Source organism: Mus musculus, chromosome 6 (genome assembly GCF_000001635.26).
Source record: "Mus musculus strain C57BL/6J chromosome 6, GRCm38.p6 C57BL/6J".
NCBI lineage: Eukaryota > Metazoa > Chordata > Mammalia > Rodentia > Muridae > Mus > Mus musculus.
The window spans coordinates 108,368,170-108,385,878 of record NC_000072.6 but is presented as its reverse complement, the minus strand read 5'-3'; the positions used below and the strand labels follow the sequence as shown (position 1 = coordinate 108,385,878).

At 43.5% G+C, this 17,709-nt stretch overlaps 1 protein-coding gene across 19 annotated transcripts in view; it reads right to left on the bottom strand.

The window, feature by feature from the left end:
* Positions 1-17,709, bottom strand: part of Itpr1 (inositol 1,4,5-trisphosphate receptor 1) — a 338,034-nt gene that overhangs the window by 165,238 nt on the left and 155,087 nt on the right. For all 19 annotated transcript variants that reach the window (XM_006505623.1, XM_017321407.1, XM_006505627.1 and 16 more), the window contains 8 exons: positions 16,714-16,868; positions 9,018-9,117; positions 8,034-8,194; positions 7,576-7,717; positions 4,805-4,963; positions 4,519-4,691; positions 3,655-3,774; positions 2,064-2,258 (listed from right to left, as the gene is read on the bottom strand). In XM_006505623.1, the coding sequence (XP_006505686.1) occupies positions 2,064-2,258; positions 3,655-3,774; positions 4,519-4,691; positions 4,805-4,963; positions 7,576-7,717; positions 8,034-8,194; positions 9,018-9,117; positions 16,714-16,868 (1,205 nt within the window). The remainder of the gene's footprint in view (positions 1-2,063; positions 2,259-3,654; positions 3,775-4,518; positions 4,692-4,804; positions 4,964-7,575; positions 7,718-8,033; positions 8,195-9,017; positions 9,118-16,713; positions 16,869-17,709) is intronic.

The following is a 17,709-nucleotide window of genomic DNA, read 5'->3' as shown; positions in this document are numbered from 1 at the left end:
GGATCACAGGGCTCCCAATGGAGGAGCTAGAGAAAGCACCCAAGGAACTAAAGGGAACTGCAACCCTATAGGTGGAACAACAATATGAACTAACCAGTACCCCGGAGCTCTTGTCTCTAGCTGCATATGTATCAAAAGATGGCCTAGTCGGCCATCACTGCAAAGAGAGGCCCATTGGACTTGCAAACTTTATATGCCCCAGTACAGGGGAATGCCAGGGCCAAAAAGGGGGAGTGGGTGGGTAGGGGAGTGGGGGTGGGTGGGTATGGGGGACTTTTGGTATAGCATTGGAAATGTAAATGAGCTAAATACCTAATAAAAAATGGAAAAAAAAGTGACATATTAGCACATGGAAGGCATGCAGCAGTCAAAATTATAGAAACAGTCTACCTCTATTGACACTGAAGTTATATTTTCATATGTATTTCAGAAACAATACTGAGGAGACCTTTAGAATGGTGTCTGGTACCATTTACATAAGATCTGTGCAAGAGAAAGCATACACACACATGCACGTGTGATATAGTGTAAACACAACACAATAAGGAGGTGCTGCAGAGATGGAGCTGCAGTAAAAAGCACTCCGTGTTCCTACAGAAGACCTGGAATCAGTGCCCAGCTTCTCACAACCATCCACACCTTCAGCTCCAAGACATGCAAGGCCCTCTTCTGACCTACCCGGCAGTGAGCATCCGTGCGGTGATACACGAACATGCATGCAGGCAATGCAGAAAATAAAATAAAGTCTAGAACCATAACATACAGTAAGAAAAAAAGACTACCATGTATATAAATACAAGGAAGTAGAATATAGGAGTAAGGAAAGACATTTTAACTGCAAAATTTTGTTTATCTTGTTAGGAAATATCAGAAGTACTAAGGTTTCTTCCCTTTTCTTTCACAAGTATCTATCAGTCAACTTCTCTTCCTTTTCTTTCCTTTCCCCTGCTTGGAGCTGGGGCCAAGACTAGGAACTAAGGAGGTCAAGAGAGGTGGGCAGTGGTGATATACAGTGGCGTACACAGGCAAACAGATGGACATCCCAGGAATGACAGATAGCAGCTGGAGGGTGACAGGCAGAGTGCATCTGTGGTTTTAGGGCAGAATCGAAAGCACACACTGAGCATGCCTGTTTTGGAAATGCACCAGACCAACATTTTGGGAACTAGACTTTGTAAACGTCATCAGTTGAGTTTTGCTAATCTGAAAATCTAGAATGCTCCAAAGTCGGGATCCTTCTGAACAGCATGCTTGGGCCTCCCACAGTTCTGGGTTGCAATCTCAGAGTTTGTAGCCTAGGGCTACATGATTTGGGTTAGCGCAAACCCCTGCTTTTTACCATAGGTTTGCATACATGAACACCGATAAATAAATTATGAGAATACAGGTGTGTGCACATATATGGAGACATTTTCTGTTTCTGCAAATGTTCGGGAAGACTGGCACTATTACACCTATTTTAAGGATAAGGACTCGGGGCCACAAAGCCAAATTCAGCCAAAGCAGAAAGGCTAGTTAAGAGATGAGGATTGGACCAGATGCAGCATGGGCCATAGCTGCCTGCTGCTGACTGTGTTATATACAGGCTGTGCTGTTTATGGGTCAAGTGTAACAAAGGCCGGTGCATGCTCTTGTCCTTCCTATGACATGGACACACAGAGATAACATTAGACTATGAGTCCATGACATCTTCTACTTGATCTTCACAAAGCACACATCTGACTTTCCATTGGACAATCTTACTGCAGGGCACCACTCTATTACTTAGAACAGTGGTTCTCAACCTCCCTAATGCTCCATCTCTTTAATACAGTTCTTCATGGCGTGGTGATCCCCAACCATAAAATTATTTTTGTTGCTACTTCATAACTATAATTTTGCTACTGTTATGAATTACAGTGTGTGTTTTGATTGTCTTAGGTGACCCCAGGAAAGGGTTCTTTGACACCACCACCACCACCACCCCCCACCCCCACACAGATTGAGAATCACTAATGCCTTAGAGTGACCAACAAGAAAACCATATGCTCCCACTTGCCGCGGCTGTCAAGCCTCCCACTCACCTGTAGTAGCTGAGGATGTCCCTGTCTTCCTTCTGTCCCTCTTTAGCATCTTGCGCCAATTCCCGGACACTCTTACTACGGATCTCTTTGTTGCTGTCCCTCCAGAACAGCCACACCTCTTCCTCATCCTCCCCGGCTTCCAGAGCATTCTCTCCAGTGGAAACGCCTTCAAACTCAAAACGAGAAAGAACCAGCCTATGAAAGAAGAATAGGAGATAAGAGTTCCGTTTTTACGAAATCCTTTGAAGTCTTGCCTCCCTTCCAGCCCAGAGACACACAGAAAGCCACTTTGTTCTTTCTTTCTCCCAGTGGCAGAGCCACAAAGATCTGTGTGGTCTTGGGACTTCTCAACTAGCACAATTTTTCCTCCCAGTAGACATGTGGCAGTATCTGTAACATGTTGGTTGTCACAATGCTAGGAGATGCTACTAAGATTGTGTAGCCATAATCTAGGGATACTTTTGCAAACATCTACAGTGACAGGACATTTTCTGCCATGAAGTCATCTAGCCTTAAAATGTCACGGTGCCAAGGTTGAGGCACTTTGCTTTAACACAAGTCCCCAAATTAAGTTACAACTAAGGAAAAAAAAACTGCACCACTTGATTACACCTTAATTCTTTTAATACAGTCTACACTGCTCTAGTACAATCACCAGAAAAAAATGCTCTTTTAATAAAAGTAAATATCCACTATTACCAAAATAGTAATAATAGTAATTATGATTAGTATCCACCATAACTATAGTATAGTACTTATATATATAATAATTATAATATAATTATAATAAGCACTACTTAAATACTTTTCCAATTTTTGTTTGTTGTGTGCTACACTGGATATGTATATGTCAGTGGACAACTTGTGGGTTCTCTCCTCTCACCATGAGTTTCCAGGGAACTGAATGAGGCTCTCAGGCTCAACAACAGATGCCTCCATTCTCTGAGCCACCTCACCAGCCCATCATACTTTTGAACAATGATAACTTACAACTCCGCCCATCACTGAATTAATACTAACACTGAGTATTTGTTAGCATCATTTACTTTTTTAAAAGATTTATTTTATGTCTACGAGTACATTGTTGCTATCTTCAGACACACCAGAAGAGGGCATCAGATCCCATAACAGATGGTTGTGAGCCACCATAGGGTTGCTGGGAATTAAACTCAGGACCTCTGGAAGAGCAGTCAGTGCTCTTAACCACTGAGCCATCTCTCCAGCCCTGCATCCTTTATTTTTTAATGAATGATAGAACTTCAGTGGCTCATCAACTCTTTAGACTATGTGTCAAATGCTCTCTGATGGGTTTATACAATTTTAGAGTATACAGAGTAAGTGACCTTCTGTACAGAAGACACTACAATGCAGAAGATACTATGTACAGAAGGTCACATCAAAAGCAAGCTAAACCACAAGCTCAACAGTTCTTTTAAGCAAGGCCTGTGAAACAAAACTGAAATGCTACCAAAACCAACATGAGACCAGCTCTGCACAGGAGGAGGAGCTAGGTTTATTCCCCATGAGCATATACAGCCATTTCATATCAAATGTATCTCATGGTTAGTGTATGTCCCCAGATGGTACTCACTTGGTCTCAATCAGGATGTCAGCATTGGTGGGATTGAGCACAGCTTTACAGATGAGCTCCTGTGTCACAGGGATTGACTTGTTCATGGATACGCAGAGGTCAGAGAGGTAATCCAAGAACCTAAGCAGAAAGCAAGCAAGCAGGATGCTGTACACATACCAAGCAGAGGGAGCCTGACTTCCTCAAGTACACAAGTCCTACATTCTTTAACCTGGCTTATACCAGTTTCCTCATCCATCAGCAAAGACATAGTGTATGGTTTCTAAGGGTTTTCCTGAGGATTAAATGTGAAGCTTCATAAAGACTGGACTCAGGAGATGCTGTAGAGAGGTAGCAGTGGCCATGTTTATAGCAGCACTGATGACTGTACTGTGAACTGCTTCCCATGTCACCTGAAATCTCAGGGAGAAGCAGGAAGAGATAGGGAAGGGTCAAAAGGAATGGGGCAGATCTGTGGTACGAGAGGATGGGAAGAATGCACTCAGATACAGGAAAGCATCCAGGAGACAACTGAGTATAACAAGGAACATAGTGACAGTATGGGCAGGAGTCCTGAGAGCCACAAGGCCCAAAGAGCGAGTGAGCAAAAATAAATGTCTTTTACTGTGTGTCCTGCGAACGACAGCTCACAGATATTTACCCTTGCTCATTTAGCAAATGAAGGAGGGCACTGGGAAACCCTGACGTTGGGGCCGCAGCAAGGGGTCAGGTACTGCGTTCCTGCCTCTACACATCACAGGGACACTGGAAACTGATTGCTGCCAGTCCCCAGGACAGCAGGCCCAGTCCACAACACCAGGGACAGCTACAGTTCCGCATTTAGGTGCACAGAGGCCTCCTCTCGAGTCCCCTCTGGTGCCTCACCTGGGCTCCCTGTTCTTTCGCACCAGGCTGACAAACGTGTCAATCTCTGCCGCGGTGATGTGCTTCTCCAGGAGTTTCCGGTTGTTGTGGAGCAGGGCAGTGATGGTGTCTTCGGCCAGCACGTCATAGCCAATCTGCTTCTGCATGAAGCCAAACTGCTTGGCTATGTACTCCTTTTAGGGAAAGAAACGCAGATCAACAGGGTAGATGAAAAGACAGCGTGGTAAAACGTCAGAAAAACTAGCTGCAGAGCCAACAATCACTTCCTGTCCATCTTGATCCCCACCTGGTTCTTCCTGTAGTCTTGCTGTGAGTGTCGCAGGACCCTGTAGCAGAGTCGGCAAATATGTCTGAAAGGAGCATGGCGCTGATCCCCCAGCTCCTCCAGCCGAAGCATCGGGCCATCCCCGCAGTCCGTGAAGGGGGCCTGCAACAGCTTGAAGATCTGTTTGTGAAAGAAAGAGCAGGCTGCCATCACTCCGTGGTTTTTTTCTGTTTGTTTGTTTCTCGAGACAACGTTTTTCTGTGTAGCCCTGGCTGTCCTGGAGCTCACTCTATAGACCAGGCTGGCCTCGAACTCAGAAATTCGCCTGCCTCTGCCTCCCAAGTGCTGGAATCAAAGGCGTGCACCACCACCGCCCGGCCACTCCGTGTTTTAAACTTTAACTCTTTCCAGGAAGGACCACAACAATAGGGATAATGGGATTATATGAAAAGGTTTCTCTATCCAAACACATCAAGAAACTGACACCTGAATCTGTCAGTCAGCTGGGCTGGGCACCCACTCATTTATTGGTCCCCATTCACAGGACAGAGCATTGTCTAGCTGCATTCAGGGAAGGATTTATGTTGAAACCACACACCTTTATGACTTCTGCCAGGGACAAAATCAAAATAGATTAGCATTGATCCAGGCACTAAAACTGAAGTTGGGAGGACTTGTTAGGCCAGGTGTCACACATGTCCACAGTTCAACTTTTGAACTTAGCTGTCTTTGCATGCACTCACACGTATAGGCTAACCTCAAACACTGAGCTGACCTGCAACTCCTGGGAGGAGACTCAGTAGGTTTTGTAACAGTTTGGAATTATCTGCCTAGCATCATAAGACTATCCGACCCCTTTCCTGTAAGGCAGTGTGACCTTGGCCACATCAACCAGAAGTCTTCACAAACAGGATGCAGTTAGCCAGCCTGTTTGTGGATTAAGCTATAAAAACAGCTTTCATTGACAGTGCTCTCAGACGGCTGCTGGATTTGATGCCTCCTGGACTACAATCCTGGTAAGACCAAAATGAATATAATCCTGGTAAGAGCAAAATGAATGTAATTCTTTGCTAGCAGCCAGGTGAACTGGATCTCAGGAACACTGGGTAACCGTGCCGATCACGTCCAAAGTAACCATGCTCTCTCCGTGGGAGAACACAGAGCACAGTATCTAAAGTATTTAAGTTTTCTAAGGATGAAAACAGATAGCAGTTGCACATCAGAAGTACAGCTCCGTATATAAGTGACCAACACTCTTTTAACCCCTCAAGGGATGGCTAGCATGGAAATGAACAAGGACGCTAAGCAAGAATTGTAATCTGGCTTTCAACACATGAAACATCTGGGTATGATTCATTCTTGGACTTCAAACCTTGTTGAAATGTGAATTTTGTATAACCCAGTCCAACAGGAAGAAGGATTTCTACATGCCAAGTTCTCATGGAGAACCATGGGGCTTTGGAGCTTGTCTCTCTTTTCATTTTGGTCACCAGCAAGGTCCAAGGAATAACTAAGCAAATCTCACAGCTTTAGAGAGGTGCACGGCACATGCTCAGAGTGCGTCCTCCACTTGGATTTGTCATGCTCCTCCCTCTAATTCGTCCACTTATTGAAGTTAACACTATCCATACTCAGAATCCTAAAGGCCTTGAAAAGCTCTCGGGAAAAGCCTGGTTCCCAAAGTGGCAGTTGTTGAGATGTGAGTCCTTAGCCACCAACAGATTCATAGCTTAATAGGTTTCATAGGAGAGGCATGTTCACAGGAACAAGCTCCTCTCTGTTCCCCCCAGGCAGGGGTTAGCAGACCACATATTGCCCAACATCACATACCAGAGCCCAAGAGTGACAGGGCTAGTGAACATGGACTGAAACTCCTGCAACTACAACAGACCTTTTCTCTGTGAGATTTTTTTTTCCAGCTGTGTCGTCACAGTGACAGGACAGCTGACTCCTACAAGCCAAATGTCATCTAGATATTTCCTGTAAACTCACACTCCTTCTTCATGAAAATATTTAGAAGTGATCACTAAAGCTGTCCGTGAGAGCTAATACAGGCCTTCTGTGTTTGTCAAGTACTGCAAATTCCCTAAACATCTGAAGTAACCGTAAGGAAATGTGGCACATTATATTAGTTTTGAAGAATGTAAAGGCGTCACCTGAACACTTCCTAGGGTACCTAACAGGTGAGTGAGCGCTCACTCGGCTCATGTTCAGCAAGTGCAATGCCTGTCAATGGGACTGGGGCATTGAGTCACGAGAAGGCACGGAGAACTGTACATATCTGAAAAGGCTGCCAGCTACATCGTGCCATCTATACGGTAGTCTGAACAAGGCAGAACATGGACACAGAAAGGAGGAGTGGGTGGAAGGCGTGGTGAAGAACGATGAATGACAGGTGAAGCAGAAGAGCTGGGGGGCAGAGAACTTTTCAGGCCATGATATTGTGATAGTGCACGCATGCCATTGTTATCTGTCAAAAACAAATCATGTACACTTCCAAGAGAGGTCCAAAAAGTATAGACCTTGAGTAACAGTGATCTATTGACCTATGGTCACTCCTGCAATAAATGCTCCATTCTGCTGCAGGATGTTGACTCTGGGGCAGGGGATACAGAAGGACACTCTCCTGTCACTTGTATTTGCTACACACTTAGAACTACTCTAAGAACTCAGTACTTAAAAGTCCATCCTCCAAGTCTTAGGGATGAAAATCATCCCTGTCTCTTTGTATGAGCACGGATCCCACAGGCTTCTCACAGAGCCCACCCCAAAGCGCATCATGGCTCACCGACCTGCTTGAGAATATTCTGTTCCCTCATCAGCTTCTGCCGCTCTCGATTGGGCTTAGAGAAGACAACTTCAAGCACGTCTTGGCCAGAGTTAGTTCCACCCGTGACAAAGTAAACCAAGTCTTCCAAAAGCTTCGTGACAGACCTTAAGAGACAGAGCTTGCTAAAGTTAGGGTTCAAACTTCTACAGGCTAAAAGCCTTGCCTAGAAAGGGCCAGACTTTAAGAACAAGGTAAACAGAAGAGAACTCAGCCTTCTAGCAGCTGGGGCTAACGGAGCTGCATAATACAACTGAAACAAAACAAGACATATGAGAAGATAAAAGTAACCATATCTGGACATCATAAATTGAAGCTGCCCGCAAAAGCTCAGGCCTGCCCCTCTCGCACACAGCTCTGCAGTCTTGATGCTCTTGCTCCCAAGGGCTTTTCCCATCTAGCCACCCGTGAGGACACCCTCACCTTCTCTCATTCTGGGTGATTGTGCCCTTTTCCAACTTCCCAGCGATGGAGCCCAGCACCTTGCTGGCATCATTGGCAAAGTCCAGGTCCCGAACCTCAGCAGGGGAAACAGGAACTATGGCAAATGCTTCCTTGTCCTCCTTCAGGGGAGAGGTACCAATCTAAAAGGCAAGGGAGTTGGAGGAGAACCTCAATTGGGAAAGTAAGAGGATTATCAAACACTTTCTTTACAGGATATTGGGCAGTGCAAGGAACTTGAAGTTCTCTTTGCATTAATATCAAGTAGACATAGGAAGCTTCTAGAAGAATGTTCTCCAAATAGAAAATTAGTTTTGGGGGAGACTGGTAAATAGTAAAGTGGGGAAGTACTTTTTTTTTTTTTAACATCTGCATTGTGTATATTCCTTGTGCTTGGAACTACTGTGTTACACAGAGCCATGGGAGTGCACACTGTATGGTGAGAAAGGGAAAGAGCAGAAGGAAATGGGGGTGAATACAGGCAACAGGAGCAACTATAATCTTAGTGTCTCCTTGGTCACAGGGAGGATGGAAGATTCTGATAGCTAAGTAACCTGAGCACACCCATAGGAGAAAATAAAATTCTAAAAAGAAAAATCCCTGGTGTATTCATGCTTTTTATAAGGTTAGAGACTGGAGAAAAGGCAATATATATATATTTATGCCTTATATAGACTGAGGGGGAAAATACTAAAGATACAGGGGAAATCAATAAGATATCAATGTATCCCTGACACAAGCAAACATTCTCATAGCCAGTCATGTTAAACATGAAATGCAGTGAACTGCTCAATGCCAATGGAATAAAACAAAAGGCCTGGTTATTGTCAAAGCCCTGAGCTTGCTTCACCCAGATCCTCAGGAATACATTTTTTTAAAAATCACAACAAGTTTGGCCATGACCCTACTCTGACCAAAGAGCCCTTTCATCGGAGACGAAGGGAGACGAGCAGGCTCTGGGCTTACTTTCAGCATCACAGGCTTCTCCTCTTCCTTGTCGATGGGGATGTTTGTGCTGTGTACCCAGGTGTTGGTGCACAGGTGTCTGAGACGGACATAGGAGTTCCTGAAGGGAAGCAATGACACTGGTCAGACGGGGGGCATTTTGGGTTACTCTACAGTTAAATAGCATTCTGTCAAAGGGGGACAGGCTACCAAAACAGTTTTCTACTATAGACACTGGGTGGGATACACTTGGGAATCAGTGGCTCCTGTCACCAATGTGCTGACAACAAAAAGTAACCTCCGAAGGAGTCCAAGGTTTTGGAAATATGTGATATTTCTGAAAGATACTCTGCCAGTGAATACTAGAAATAGCATGAGCCAGAGCCACAGAACTAGGTATAAATGACTGTGTATTAGGACTTGTCATAACAGTTAATAACGGAAAGTTTAAAGCAAAAAAAAAATGAGATTATAAAATTTCTGAAAAAAAAAAGAGACTAGTAAATGTTTATTTATTCTGTGGGCACTTAGAGCTTTTTAAAGTATGTAATAAAGTACAATTTTAAATTTTAAAACAAAAAAAAGGGGTGAATTTGACTACATGATCGAAAATTTGAATCTTCTATAGAGGAAGTTGTGTGTGTGTGTGCATTACATAAAACTATCATTGACCAAGAAACCTGAAAAAACAAAAGAATAACACACATATTTTAAAAGTTATTGATACACACACACAATAAGAAACAGGAATATGAAACTGGGAAAGGACACAGCCAATACTTTAATGACAAATATCAATTGTTAATAAATATTCAACTTAGTATGTAACTAAGACAGAATGACTTCCTATGGCAGGCATCTTGCTTTAGTCATAGGACTGACCAGGGGCCTTGACATTTTAGACACAAGTTATATCCCTGAGCTGCAGTCCAGCCCTTGTGCATTCCTGGATAGAATGTAATCAGTCATAACTCTAGAAATGAGTCCGCTAGCTGGGATAGCATGATAAAGGAATACAAGAACACAAACACATATATCTTCTTTTATTACCAACTCCAAATTGAGATTTTTTTTTCTAAAAGAAACAACAGCGCAGGTACAACATGTATTATAAAGATGTTCACTTCAGTGTTATAAGACTAAAGAACTATACTATCTAATGCTTCATAAGACAGTCTATTACAGGGTAAGTATTGCCAGTTTCTTAAAATGATGACAGATAATAGTCACTTACTTGAAAACACTTATACAATGCAGAATTCCACTAGGATCATGCAAAGTAGCTGATGGTTTCATGTATGGAATATCACATGTTACGTGTGTGCCCAGAGACCTGTTGGAACCTACATGACCCAGAATCTTAAGTGCCACCAATTCCCTCTGGATAATTGAATTGCACATAGTTGCTACTTGCTTCTTTGTCTTCTATGTGGCCTAAAAATTATTTTATGTTTGTTTCTTTATTTGATGGTCACAAATTGTGGTGTTTAAGACATTTTTCAACTCTGCTTCACTTCTAAAGTAGCAGAAAACAATGGAAGAAGTATTGCCCTTCAAGAACTCCCTGTTGCATTAGTAAGACAAGATGACAGCGCATCAAGCAAGCAGAAACAACAGGAAACGGGCACTAGAAAGCATGTGGTTCAGAGACAGTTGAGGGGGACTCAGAATCCTGAAAGCATTGACACAGAAAACAGATGACTGGACTAGAACTTGACACTGGTGTGCTAGAGGCAAGCACGATAGTGGAAAACATTCAAAGTAAGAGTACCTTAGGACCAAGGCAGACCATGCCCCATTCGTGGGGAAGAGACTAAGCTAAACCTTCATTAGACCTTAGCTTTCTTTGCTGTAACTCCCCTCCACATTCTAAAGCCAGAAGACGGAAGCCCTACCTAATATTATTTACTTTGATCAGCATGAATTAGACAACGTGGACAAGATATTAAACAGAGGCATTTGTAGTGTTCTACTTGAGTTTTATTCATTTTCTGGATTTTCAGAGGGTAACCAAAGCTTGGAGCATAGTTTTCGCTGGATAATTATATTCCATAGAGTTCTATAACAAATGCCATCAAAGACACAAAGTACATTCAATCAATTCTTCTGAAGTTGAAGAATTCCCAATACTTAACTCAAAAGTTATGTTGTCGGGACAAGTACACAAAACTCATACAAGTTCATACTCCCCCAATGCTCACTTAAAATATCTAACTATGTGTGTATTGTAGTTTTATTATCTGGCTCAATATATCAAGGATTAGTTATTATCCTGCTTGGCTCTGAAGCATTCCATCTACTGACTGTTACAAAAATGCATTTCCTGGTACCATTTGACAGATGTCCATGTGCCTAACCTTAAACACTGCAATCTGTAATAATAATAAAAAAAAAACCCAGCACTTTTAAAGTGACTAGTAGGTTAGCACACACAGTCATATGGAATCAGGATGGCATCCTAATACTCCTATGTCGCTAAATTTTGTTCTGCTATGTTCCTCCAATGGCACTGCTGCACGGCAGAGTGCTAATATGCAGAGAATGGAATGTGTTGCTCTTTGGGTTACTTAATTTTCACAGGATTAATGAATAAGAGACGTTATTCTCTTCTGGCTCTGAGGATGGCAGCCAAGAGCAAGAATGAAGAAAAAAGTCAGGGTAAAGATCCAGCAAGCTCATACATGAACACATTGGCGGACCACACCTGGGCTCTTCTCCTCCAAGGCTGCTTGTGGGCGAGTCCTTGCCTCACTGAGGATTAGAATCAGCGTTAGGACACCTGCTCACAAAGAAAGGTGGCCACGAGGAAGCAGTAGGGAAGGGTGAAGCAGAACACAGAGGCAGGGGCCTCCACCAGCAAACACCACCTAGCCAGCTGACAAGAACTGTAAATTTTGCTTCTCCTCAGGATTATGGGAGCTTCCAAGCCACTGGAGAAGACAGGCTGACTAGTGCCTCATTCTCTCTTTGCCAAGGAATGCAATAAAGAAGAGTCTCATGGGCCATGTGATATTTTAAATCACATCGTTCAGTTCTTCACTAGCCTAACAATCTTTCAACACGGTTCCTGACATCCTAAGAAAAATCACTAATCTTCAGAATTGATAAAACGGAAAATCATTTAAACTGCCATGTTCTGCAGGCCAGTACCTTTTTACATAATAGGTAGTCAATGAGAACAGAAGCTTTGAAAATACAATATATGGGACCTCAAAATATGTTTTAAAATATTCCCAAACGAGCCAAGAATCCAAATGTAAACAATGAAAATGAATAAAATCTTAAAAGAATATATCAGTATAAAATTTTGTGGCCATGTTTTTTGTTTTGTTTTTGTTTGTTTGTTTTTTGTTTTTAAAGTCAAGAAGCTAAAAGCTGAATCAGACTAAAAAATAAATTTAACCTGTTCAGGATACCATCGAAGAACAGAAAGATAACATGCAAGAAAACATTTGCAAATCATGGATCAGATAATATTTGGATCTAGAAAACACACAAGTCAATAATAAAAAAGGATATATAGCTAATATAGAACAACATGAGGACCTGTACTAAAGGGTAGCAGCATTAGGAAGGTTGAGAACCACTGCACTAGCGAGCCATCTGCTCATCCAGGCTCATGGCTGCTCTATTCCCAGCAGCTAGGAACCAGGGTTCAGTATGAACATCCATCAACAGAACAGATATGAAAACAGTGGTATATATACATAATATACTAATAATAATGGACTATTACCCACTTGTAAGGCAAGATGAAAGCTGCAGGTAAAAGGATGAACTCTAAGAAATTATACTGAGTGAGGTACCCCAGACCCTGAAAGACGGTCACCCTTGCTCTCTCCCGTAGACAGATCCTGCCTTCAAATCTTTTGTTTCATGTGTTTAACTTGGAGCAGGGATGGAAGGCAGGCAACTAGAAAGGGGCCTTCTGTAGGGGGAAGAGGATGCTAAGGGAGGAGGTGGATGATGGGAGAATTGGAAGTAGGGAGGTGGAAGGCAGCAGGGGAGGAAAGGCTTAAGCAGGGGTGGGAACAGGGGTGGGGGGCAGACTCAGAAGATGGGGGAAGGGGAGGGCTAGCCACACGAAAGTCACACTTGATGTACACCAACTGAAAGACAAAAAGAGTAAGAGCCGGGCTAGCAGGACACCGTGAAGTGAGAGGAGGAGACTGAAGATTAAAGACTGAGTGGGGATGGCAGAGATGAAGGGGTAGCCAGAGGGACAACCAAAGCTCAGGATCTATGAAAAAGCCTAACAGAAACCCGCCACTTAGTAAGCTCATTTTAAAATCCAACTTAAAAAAAAAGTTAGTTTGAACAGAATCATTCTGCATGAGAGGACAATGCTGCTTCCGGAAGCCTTGGGTTATTAAATGAGCACTGCAGTACAAGACATGGGATACCTCCCTATGAGTTGTTGGTAAAGAAAACTCCTAGTGCTCCCTAAAGTAGCATGGAGTAGCATGGGCTATTGGATTGCCCTTGCTTACCCAGCATAACCACATGGCAAGGACCCTGCCGCTGAAGATACCACATGATCTGACTGTAGGACACAGGGATGTCCATCCCAAACCTCCCAAGACACATTCACCCTGATTGCCACTTTTAAGGTGGCAGAAGGGGCTGTGCAGGCAGATGAGGGAGAACAGGCATCCATGGTCTTACCCAGTGCTGAACCCTTTATGTAACATTACTGACCTGCCAGGCATGATGTGCCCATTTGGGTAATAGTGGCACAGTTGTTATAAGGCAACTAACCTCTTTCTGATTGGATTTCAGGCCCACTCTGCTAAAAGGAATTTTATGCCTTACACTGTAAACCTTGTCAAAAGCACATGCATGACCAAGGACGTCATAGGCCTGGAAGCAGAGTCTACTTTTCTTATGCTGCGGAATGGTCACACTATCAGCATGCCTTTGTAAATAGTCACGCTTATACCCATAGAACCACAGCAGATGAAGGCTGCACTCGACTTTTGAATCAGAGAAGGTTCGTTTTTGTGGCGGACAGAAGTCAACGGAGGGAGGCAGACCTGATCAGTGTGCTGAGAATAAGAGACTGAGTGTTCAACCTAAATGGAATATTGCTAGTTAATTCTACTGCTACCAGTGGGGCTCAGGGAACATACAGAAGAGGAAGCAAAAAAAAAAAAAAAAAAAAAAAAGCTGGAGAACAGGAAGAGGTGTTGGGAAATGCAGCCTTCTGGCCGTGACATGCTTGTTACAGTATCTATGGTTACCTGCATTAGAGCAATTCTGAAGGAAACTAAAATAACAGGTTACAGATCTAGAAGAAAGCTGTGTATACCTGCAGGCTTTTACAGACGGATACCTGTAGCCTGCCTCAGATTCTCAAGGGGTTACCAAGCCAGCAGAGCTTAACAACAAGGAATCTGGCTGTAGAGCAAACAAAGGCCGGCTGCCTTGAGAGGTTCTGTTCTCTGTGGACACTACCTTACACTTCTCCCTTTGGGAAGGGACAGGAATAGCAAATGAGCACAAGTCAAGGATCCTGAATTCTGACCGCAATTACACAGGGTGAGGTTAAGTTTCCCAGTCATCCTCGGGCTGAGCAGGAAAATGACAAGGCAGGCACAATGAAGCACAGAGGTGTCCTCAGTGAAGGGTCCCATGAAAACCCAGTCAACACCAGTGAGACATCAGACACCCAATGTAGAGCGGAAGAGTGAGAAGGACTGTCACCGTGAGACAATGATATCCTAGCCATTTACCAATACGAGCTCTGCTACAGGACTCTAACTTATGACACTGCTTAAACTCTCTGAGTCTCAATGTCTTTCTATAAGAGAATGTATAATTCCTAGCTCACAGCGCTTCAAACATGACAAAATTATAAATTATGTAAGATGAGTCTACTATCTACTTAGCACTATGCTTCCCATGTCACTGAAACTCAATGAATAAGATTGTTCTTGACTTTGTCAAGAACAGATTTTTGACAAGGTGTGCTAGTACACACTTTTGATCCCAGGACTTGAAAGGCAGAGGCAGGAAGACCTATGTGAGTTCCAGGCCAGCTAGGGCTACAAACTGGGACCCTACCTCAAAATAAATAATAAACAAGCAAACAAACAAATAAGTGACTTTTGGGGCTAGTGAAATGGTTCAATACATAAAGCAATCATAGTAACCCAAGTATGGCACTTGGGGAAGGTTGGAGAGATGCCTCAGTGGTTAAGAACTCTGGCTGGGTGTGGTTCCCAGCACCCACATGGTAGCTCACAACTGTCTGTAAAGTCTGTGGGCAGCTGGCAAGCACATTGTGCAGTGACATTCATGCAGGCGAAAAATCCATACACATGTATTAAAATACAGAACTCTAAAAAATTTTTAAAAGAAAAAGAATGGCATCTGAGTTTGAGCCCTAGAGCCTAGAGAAACGCTGTCCTCTGATCACCATGCTGACAGCGGCATGCACAGCCATTTACACACATCACGCACAATACAATACTTGTTAAACACAATGCCAACACTTGTTTAAAGATTGGCTCTTCCATTTATAGCATGATATAAGAATATGTTTTTGTTTGTTTGCTTTTTGAGATGGGATTTCTCTGTCTAGCCTTGGCTGTCCTGAAATTCACTTCCGACCAGGCTGGCCTTGAACTCAACAAAGGTCCTGGGTCTGCCTATCAAGTGCTGAAACTAAAAAGCATGTGCCACCACTGCCCTGCTATGAAAAATACACTCTTAGGCAACAAAAGTAATAGCTAAGTTGAATAAAATACATGAAAAGGAACACTGATTTAACCTCCTAATATTTTAAATAAGCTTACTATGTACCCAGTGATTTTTCACTTTTTAAATTTTTCTCTTCAATTTTTTAGCCAGTTAAGAGACAGCTGAGGTTTGGGGAAGGAGGGAAAGGGGTAAAGTTACTGAACTGCTTATGGTATGGATTGTTAACCTAAACATCGCACTGTTAAATGGTGTGTGTGTGTGTGTGTGTGTGTGTGTGTGTGTGTGTGTGTGTGTGTGCACGCGCGCGCACCTGCATGAATACAGATGTCAAAGGAAGGACAACCTTCGGTGTTAATTCTCGCCTTGCACACTTTGCATGAGTCAGTCTCTTGCTCACCACTGACATGCGAGGCTGCCTGCCTCAGAAGCTTCCAGGCATGTCCCATCTCTAGTTCCCACCTCGTCAGAAAAGCACTGTGGTTACAGATGCAGGCTTTACATCTTCTACACTCAGCTTTACTTTGGTGACAGGGACTCAAACCAAGGTCCTTTAGCTTGAGCGCCAAGCATGATATCCCCTGTGCTTCTCCCCAGCCCAGGTACAGTACACTTTAAAGAAGAATTTTTTTAAAAGTATGTGTATGTGCACTTGCATGTGTTTATGTGTTTCTTGTGCATGCAGTGCCCACAGAGGCCAGAAGAGAATATCAGACCCGATAAAACTGGAGTTAAAGATAGTTGAGAGCCACCATGTATGTGCTGGGAACCAAATCTGGATCCTCTGTGCTCTTAACCCCTGAGCCATGTCTCTAGCCTCATAAATATAGGACCTTTTACCCAACTATCAACAACTTACCATTGATGGCCCATACGAAACTCCAGGTCATGTTAGAGCCAGTCCAAAGGCTGATTCACTACCTCTTCATAAGTGCTTCGGTTAAAGTCCATGCTGCTTTGGATTCGGGCCATCAAGACCGCCCTGATTCTCTTGAAATAAGGAATTTTAAAATCATACCTTGGGACAAGGCTGTCACCTCCACGCAGAGTCGTGGGGTCTAGCTCAAAGATGGAGGAGATGTCGTTGCCTTCAGGCACGGAGACCAGAGAGTATACCATTTTTTCTTGCGCGTTTCTCAACCTACTCCGAGATGCATCCTGATCAGGGTCCACCTGGGGGCAAAAGGTGTGGAGTGAGGAGCTCAGTAGGTTACAGCCTCCCTCAACATCATCTGTCCAGTCCACAGGAAGAAACGAGAGGAGACAGTGAGTGTCAGCGGCTGGCAGGAGAAGGTCCGGTTTCAGAGTAGCCCTGCACAGTGACCACGGCCACACATTCTCTACTGTCATACAAAATCTTCAAGCACTGTGAAGTAATAACAGCATATGACTATAGAAAAAGAGCTACAAGAACTGAAGACCTTCACTCCATATAGTTACAAGGAAACTTGGCCTGTCAGCCTTTTATTTGTGGTGGTGCAAAGATACAGTAATGGTTGTCTACCAAAAATAAGGCACAGGTATTTTCTAGAAGAAGAAATAAGCCCTAATCCAAGTGTCCCTTAGTAATAGTTCCAGTATAGCTTGTCAAGTCACTCTAGCTCTAAAAACACACTGGTCATTGATTAAGAAGTCCACTGTTGCTGAAGCAAAGGGCCACTCATGCTACAGCGGGATTTGGTTGAAATGAAGGAAAATCCTTCATAGTAAGACGTGATGAACAATGAAGGTGTCCTGGGTCTCCAAAGCAAAGGCCACATGTCAGAGATGTTAGCAAGTGGCCTTAGCCTGAATGCCTGACCAGATGGACTCTACAATGTCTCTCTCAGTGACCATGCATGCAATTCTTATAAATGCTTGGCATTCCTAGTAGGACTACATGCCCTGCACCTGCTGGGGAAGTACTCTTTCCTAATCCCTGGCTTGCTTCTCTCTGGATGAAACATCGTCTCCTGCCCAAACACCCAGAGGAAGATACTATAATCTATACCAGGAAGTCATATCAAAGGGAAAG